This window comes from Macrobrachium nipponense, chromosome 27 (assembly GCF_015104395.2).
Source record: "Macrobrachium nipponense isolate FS-2020 chromosome 27, ASM1510439v2, whole genome shotgun sequence".
Taxonomy (NCBI): Eukaryota; Metazoa; Arthropoda; class Malacostraca; order Decapoda; family Palaemonidae; genus Macrobrachium; species Macrobrachium nipponense.
In genome coordinates this window covers 75,716,557-75,724,056 of record NC_087216.1, presented here as the reverse complement: position 1 = coordinate 75,724,056, position 7,500 = coordinate 75,716,557, and the positions used below count along the sequence as shown (strand labels likewise).

General features: G+C 40.6%; 1 protein-coding gene across 1 annotated transcript in view; it reads left to right on the top strand.

The window, feature by feature from the left end:
- The window catches only part of LOC135200739 (actin-binding protein WASF2-like), a 126,653-nt gene that overhangs the window by 1,622 nt on the left and 117,531 nt on the right, over positions 1–7,500 (top strand). The window contains exon 2 of the mRNA XM_064229344.1: positions 6,064–6,159. Coding sequence (XP_064085414.1) covers positions 6,064–6,159 — 96 coding nt within the window. The remainder of the gene's footprint in view (positions 1–6,063; positions 6,160–7,500) is intronic.

The following is a 7,500-nucleotide window of genomic DNA, read 5'->3' as shown; positions in this document are numbered from 1 at the left end:
AGAGTGATCTTTGCCTGATCGTTTCTATCACTCCCTCAGGTTGGTGCTCGTACCACTTATTACTACAAGGTAGCTGATGTTTCTTGCACAGGCTCCAGTGGAGGGCTTTTGCCACTGAATCATGCCTCTTTTTGTACTGATTCTGTGCAAGTGCCGGGCATTCGCTTGCTATGTGGTTTATGGTGTCATTTTTCGTATTACACTTCCTACATATGGGAGATGTTATTTCCATCTATCGTTCTTTGAACATATCTGGTTCTTAGGGCCTGATCTTGTGCCGCTGTTATCATTCCTTCAGTTTCTTTCTTTAGCTCTCCCCTCTGTAGCCATTGCCATGTGTCATCGCTGGCTAGTTTCTTTAGTCTGTCTCATGTATTGTCCGTGCATTGGTTTGTTGTGCCATTCCTCTGTTCTGTCTGTCATTCTCCTGTCTCTGTATATTTCTGGGTCTTCGTCTACTTTTATTAGTCCTTCTTCCCATGCACTACTTTAGCCACTCGTCTTCACTGGTTTTCAGATATTGCCCCAGTACTCTGTTCTCGATGTTGACGCAGTCCTCTATACTTAGTAGTCCTCTCCCTCCTTCCTTTCGTGTTATGTATAGTCTGTCCGTATTTGCTCTTGGGTGTAGTGCTTTGTGTATTGTCATATGTTTCCTGGTTTTCTGATCTATGCTGCGGCGTTTCTGCCTTCGTCCATTCCACTATTCCTGCGCTGTATCTGATTACTGGCACTGCCCATGTGTTTATGGCTTTTATCATATTTCCATCCATTGAGTTTTGACTTGAGTATCGCTTTGAGTCTCTGCATATATTCTTTCCTGATCGTGTCCTTCCATCTCTTGGTGTTTTATATTCCCTCCTTCCATTATTCCCAGGTATTTGTATCCTGTCTCTCTATGTGTTTGATGTTCTCCCATCTGGTAGCTTTATCCCTTCAGTTCTCGTTACTTTGCCTTTTTGTATGTTGACAGGGCGCATTTTTCTATTCCAAACTCCATCCTGATGTCCCCAGATACAATCCTTACAGTCTGGATTAGGGTATCTATTTCCTTGATGCTCTTACCATACAGCTTGATGTCGTCCATGAACATCAGATGGTTGATTCTGTTTGCCTCTTTTCTTGAGTTGGTACCCGGCATCCACCTTCTGTAGTACTTTTGTCATGGGAATCATGGCTACTACGAAGAGTAGTGGGGACAGTGAGTCGCCCTGGAAGACCCTCTCCTGATATTAACCTCTGCTAGTCTTATTCAGAGCTTGTAAGTATTGTATTCCAGTTGCGCATTGTATTTTTGAGGAAGCTGATGGTGTTTTCCTCTGCCCCATATATTTTCAGGCATTCTATTAGCCCTGTGTGTGGTATCATGTGGAAGGCTTTCTTATAGTCTATCCATGCCATGCTTAGGTTGGTTTTCCTTCTCCTACTGTTCTTCATTACCATTTTGTCTATCAGGAGCTGGTCTTTTGTGCCCCTACACATCCTTCTGCAGCCTTTCTGTTGGTGGGGGATGGTGTTTGTCCTCCTCTAGGTAGTTGTATAGCCTTTCACTGATGATACCTGTTAGTAACTTCCACATTATTGGTAGGCAGGTGATAGGTCTGTAGTTACTGGCTATATTTCCCTTACTCTTGTCTTTTGTACTAAGGATGTTCTTCCTGTGGTCATCCATTTGGGTTCATGGTGATTTGAGATACAATGCTGGATTGTTCTGCTATTCGTGGGTGTAGGGCCTTGAAGTTTTTGAGCCATTATCCATGGACTTCATCGGACCTGGGCTTTCAGTTTGGCATTTTCTTTAGTTGGTGTCTGACTGTGTCTGTTGTGATCTCTGTGAATCTTTGTTTTATTCTCCCGTTTCTTCTTCCTTGACTTCCTGGAGCCATGTTGCATGTTTGTTGTGTGATACCGGATTACTCCATATATTTCCCAAGAGTCTCTTACTTGGTTCGGCTTCAGGAATTCTGGGTGGTTGTCTTCCCTCTTAGTTGGCTGTATAGTCTTTTTTGGTTGGTTCCGAATAGTTTGTTCTGTTGGTATCCTTATTCCTGTTCATGTACCGTTGGATCTTATGTGCTTTGGCCTTAAGCCTCTGTTTTACATCTTCTATTGTGTTGTTTAGTCTCCTCTCTTGTACTTTGTATTTCGTTGAGTTTTGAGCCAGTATCCATGGACTTCATCGGGACCTGGGGCTTTCCAGTTTGGCATTTTCTTTAGTTGGTGTCTGACTGTCTGTTGTGATCTCTGGAATCTTTGTTTTATTCTCCCTGTTTCTTCTTCTTCCTTAACTTCCTGGAGCCATGTTGCATGTTTGTTGTGTGATACCGGATTACTCCATATGCCCTTTTCCCCAGAGTCTCTTACTTGGTTCGGCTTCAGGAATTTTCTGGGGTTGGGTTGTCTTCCCCTCTTAGTTTGGCTGTAATAGTCTTTTCTGGTTGGTTCCGAATAGTTTGTTCTGTGGTATCCCTTATTCCTGTTCATGTACCGTTGGATCTTATGTGCTTTGGCCTTAAGCCTCTGTTTTACATCTTCTATTGTGTTGTTTAGTCTCCTCTCTTGTACTTTGTATTTCTCGTTGAGTTTTTTTGAGCCATTATCCATGGACTTCATCGGGACCTGGGCTTTCCAGTTTGGCATTTTTCTTTAGTTAGTGTCTGATTGTGTCTGTTGTGATCTCTGTGAATCTTTGTTTTAATTATTCTCCCTGTTTCTTCTTCCTTGACTTTCCTGGAGCCCTGTTGCATGTTTGTTGTGTGATACCGGATTACTCCATATGTTTTTCCCAGAGTCTCTTACTTGGTTCGGCTTCAGGAATTTCTGGGTGGTTGTCTTCCCTCTAGTTGGCTGATTTGCTTTTCCAGGCGCCTTTTCCAAGGAGGTTGCTGTTTTGGTTTCTGTTCGGTTGGTTGTGCTGGTGGTGTTGGTGTTCGAATCCCCATCAGTTCTGCTACTAATCTTGCTCCTCATATACCAAGTTATTTGTTCTGTGATACTGGTGGTGTGTATTATGCCCCTTATTTCATTGACCTCACTTGTTTTCTCCTTTAAATCTCTTGGTGTTGTAGGCTTTCATGGAGGGGATCTTTGTTCTCTCTGTATCTGGCTCCATCCATTGTCTAATCTTTTCTACCCATTCCGTCCTCTCTGTTACTTCGTCGGTGTTTCTTTCGTGTGTCGTGTTTGATACCTCATCCTCCCTGTCGTCTTCTGTGGCATCGTCTCTCAGTTCGTCTTCGTGTAATTCGTTGTCGTGTGACATTTTCCCTTTCCAGTTCTTCTCTTTCTGTTTGGGAGACCAGTTCTTTTTCTTTAGTCCGTTCCACTTGGTCTGCAGCCTCTGCTCTGTTTGGGGGGTGTTATTCCTCTCATTCCAGATGTGACCAATCTTCTTCTATATCCTCTCTCCGTCGGGTTGCTTCTGATGAAGCATCTCCATATTTCCTTATTTTCTTCTCTTGTCCATTTCTTCCTTTTTCTTTTGCTTCTGTAGCTCAATCTCAGGCTGTTGATTACTTTCGTTGTGGTGATCAGTTGCTGGATGACGACCCTCCAAGTACCTGACCGTCTTCCCCTTCAATTGGGTTGAATACCTGGTTGCCGGACGAAGCTCCTCTGTTGCCAAGAGGTTCCATTTACGTCGTTGTCGTTTATTCCTTCATTTCTTCCATCATTGCTGAGTTTTTGCTATTTAACCCATAGCTGGACCCTACCCCATCAGGGATAGGTACTCATTTCCAGCTGAGTAGACTGAGGAAAATTATGGTAAAGATCCTTTCCCAAGGAATCACGCCGAGGAGAGCGGTCACCCATTCACTTCAAACGACTGACCAGCCCCAATGTTGCTTAACTTGACTTAAGTCCATTAGGACCTAACCCACTCCTCCACGGCGCCATCAGCTATTATTATATTATTATTATTATATTATTATTATTATTATTATTATTATTATTATTATTATTTTATTATTATATGCAACAATATAAACCCTTAATAATGCAACAATACAGACCCTTGATAATGCATCATTTGGGGCCTTTGATAGTGCAACAGTAAAGATTCTTCATGGTATTGCATTAAAGACCCTTAATGATGCAAAAATATTCTTAATAATTCAATAATAGAGTCCTAATAACGCTACAATAGAGAACCATAACAACGCAATAATAAAACCCTTAATAATGCAAAAATACAGATACTTAATGATTCTGCAATAAAGACCATTAATAATGTAATAATTAAAACCCTTAATTATGCAGCAATAAAGTCTTAATGATGCAACAACAAAGACCATTAAAAGTTTTAAATTAACCAAATTCGTCTTTTTAGCGGCAATCTTCAAACTCTAAGCAGTGAAAGACCTTTGTTCAAATTGCATTGTAAGAAACAAACGCGTTTTCAATTGCAACTTGAAACTGCAGACAAAATTTTATGTGTAAGTTTAAAAAGCGATTCATTTTTTTCATCAACGTTGATCAAAAAGAGGAAATTGATGTAAAAAGGCTTCAAAGACATGATGATAGAGTTTCCCCAGACTAGAGCTTCATCGCAAGAGAGACAAAAGCTTCACCATCTCTCACAGCAAGCAAAGATGCCTTCAGTGCTAGTGCTTGAGAATGAACGCCCTTATCGAACCGCATTGCCTCGAATATGGCACAACTAATACTCGAAGTTGCTTTAATGAAGTACCCAGACAATGATAGACTTCATAATGACTCCCCTGGAAGTGAACGGGGGTCTTTGATACAGGAATATTCGCATCAGCAGAAGGCAGAGGCAGAATGTATAACTCGGGCCAGAGGCGCATGCGCAGAGGAATCTAGTCGTTGATAATGGATGTGTCATCTGGGCTCCGTGTGACAACGGACCTGGGAGATAGTTAATGACTTTGCATGCATTGGTGTTGCCTATTCATTTCCTCCGGCCCTGCATTGAAGAGGCACTGGGTGGGAACTCGGATATGAATAGTGCAAAGGACCATTTTAATTTTGATTTTTTGGTTTTAGCTACTGGAGTCTGTGGCATTATTGACAGAGACCATCTTTTTATCTAGATTTTAAATCAGTCTATATCTCCTCTTTTTCTCTTCAATTTGCTTTTCACATTTTCATTGATATTTGCCTTATATTTCCCATTAAGATAATATAAGAAATATGATTATAATCCCTCTAGAGGACCCTAATAAGGTTGGGGGCATCCCCTTAACTTGAGTGGTGTAGGGGGGGGGCCACGAAGGGAGTCCATACCAAGAACCAGCTCTAAGGCTAATTAACTGATCTCACTGAAACTTGCAGCAGAAGTTAGAGCAGTGATGCTATCGACAGTGGGGTCACAATGGGACCCGAGAGCTACTGAAGTTAGTGACTGAAAACTTCCAGAACTTCAGGTCTGGCTGAAGCCATTGATCATTGCAACTTGTAACACATCGTAAGGTCTGGTACGAGCTGCATTGAGTCAGACTGATACCCCAGAGTCACAGGAGGTTGTGAATGAACTGACCTATATCTTGAGACAGACAGTGAGTTACAATGAGACCAGAAACCCAAAGGGAGTTAGTGGGGACAGGAACTTTGGAAGACGTCTTAGTATTTTCTGGAGTTTTTGTTGGTACCTAAGACCCCGGAACCGCCTGGAGATTCTGAATGGGTAAGGGACTAAGAACAGAACTTCGATGCTTAAGGGATCTTGTGTGAGCTGTAATGGTTCTCAATCAGGACAAAGAACTTCCTAATTGATTGAATGAAAAAGCTGACAATCTAATCATGCTTATCTTAGGGACCTGGTGCGAGATGTAATAATTCTAATTCAGGCCCAAGAACTTCCCAATTGATTGAATTAAAAAGTTGATATCTCAATCTTATCATGCTTATCTTGTGTGAATTGCAATGGTTCTCATGCAGGACCAAGAACTTCCAGATTGACTGAGTGAAAAGGCCGTCAGCTTAATCTTAACTTCCTCCTCTAACTTCGCAAAAAATATTGTTCATTTTTCCTTTTTGTTGGAAGGGTGGTTGGGTTGGTGCTCATATCCTGATTAAAAACAAACTTCTATCCAATTTAAGTTCAGGGCGAGGGAGGAGAAGGAAGAGGAGGAGGAGGAGGAGGAGGAGGAGGAGGTGGAGGACTTTGCCAAGAGCAATTTTTCCAAACTTCGTGAAGTTGGGATTAAAAAATGCTGGATTTTCTCGCCTACCTAACACAGATGAAGCTGTTTTAAGAAGAGCGAACTTTTTTTTCAGAATCACATTTTGGTCTTTTTTTTCTCGAATTAATATTTTGAAATGGTATAGAATAATATTGTTAAAAAAAAAAAAAAAATAAAAAAAAAAACGAACTCTTTAACACATCTTTTGTTTATCTCGAAATAATTGAAATATCTGACGGTAGTAAAAATATTTTTTAAATAATTCTAATTATATCTGAAGTTATTCAGCTTCATTTTGAAATATTTGCAAACTTCAAGTCATTCGTGAAGTTGGTTCAAATCACAGTTTAGCTATTTGAAACCTTTCTGAAAGTAATTAGACTTACTTTCATTTATTTAAAAATGTATTTATTCAATGAAAATCACATTATTCAGTTTACTACTGTCTTGAATAATTTTTTTTTTATATTAAATATTGAGTTGGTGATTTTTCATTTCAATTCCGTGCAATAAAAAGTAATGTATAATGTATTCAAATACTCCTCGGATGAATTTATGCCTACATTTAGATTCATATTTTTTTGTATGTTCCTCTGCGGTGAGTGTTTGTGCATGTATCTCAATGGTGGCTGTTTATGTTTCTCTGTGGGGAGGGTTTGTTTACCTGCGTGTGTTTGTGCATTTGTGCGTGTATGTGTATGTTGGGCAAATGAGTGTATGCATTTGCTTATATAGCTATATTTCTCTGTGGTGGCTGTTTGTGTATGTTTCTCTGTCGGGAGGGTTTGTGTAACTGTGTGTGTTTGTGTATGTGCATGTTTGTGCGTGTACCATCCGTTGTCCGCGGGAAAGTTAATACCACGTGCTGAACGTTCAGACAATATTTACACCGCAAGTCCATTACGGAGATCCGGTATCTCCGTCAACACGGATAGCTCGGAGCGAAGTGGCGCTTTCACCGGTAAATAGGGAAGAAGAAGAAGAAGATGGGTTTCCTCGGCTACGTGGGTGCGGAAGAGAGATGACGTCGCGAAGGGTTACGGAGGAGACATTTTAGTTAAGGACTGAATTGTCTTCGAGTAACTGACGGAAAGTATAGGGTGGACATTTCTCAAAAGGGTTGTTCGTGTTTTCCTATGACGTCATTTAGAAACAGTAACAAAGAGGTCTTCATGTTATTGAAGGGTTAGAGGGTCTTGATATGGTTGAAGGGTTACTGGATATTCTTATTATTTAAGGGTTACAAGGGTCTTCATATGGTTGAAGGGTTACTGGATATTCTTATTATTTAAGGGTTACAAGGGTCTTCATATGGTTGAAGGGTTACTGGATATTCTTATTATTTAAGGGTCAC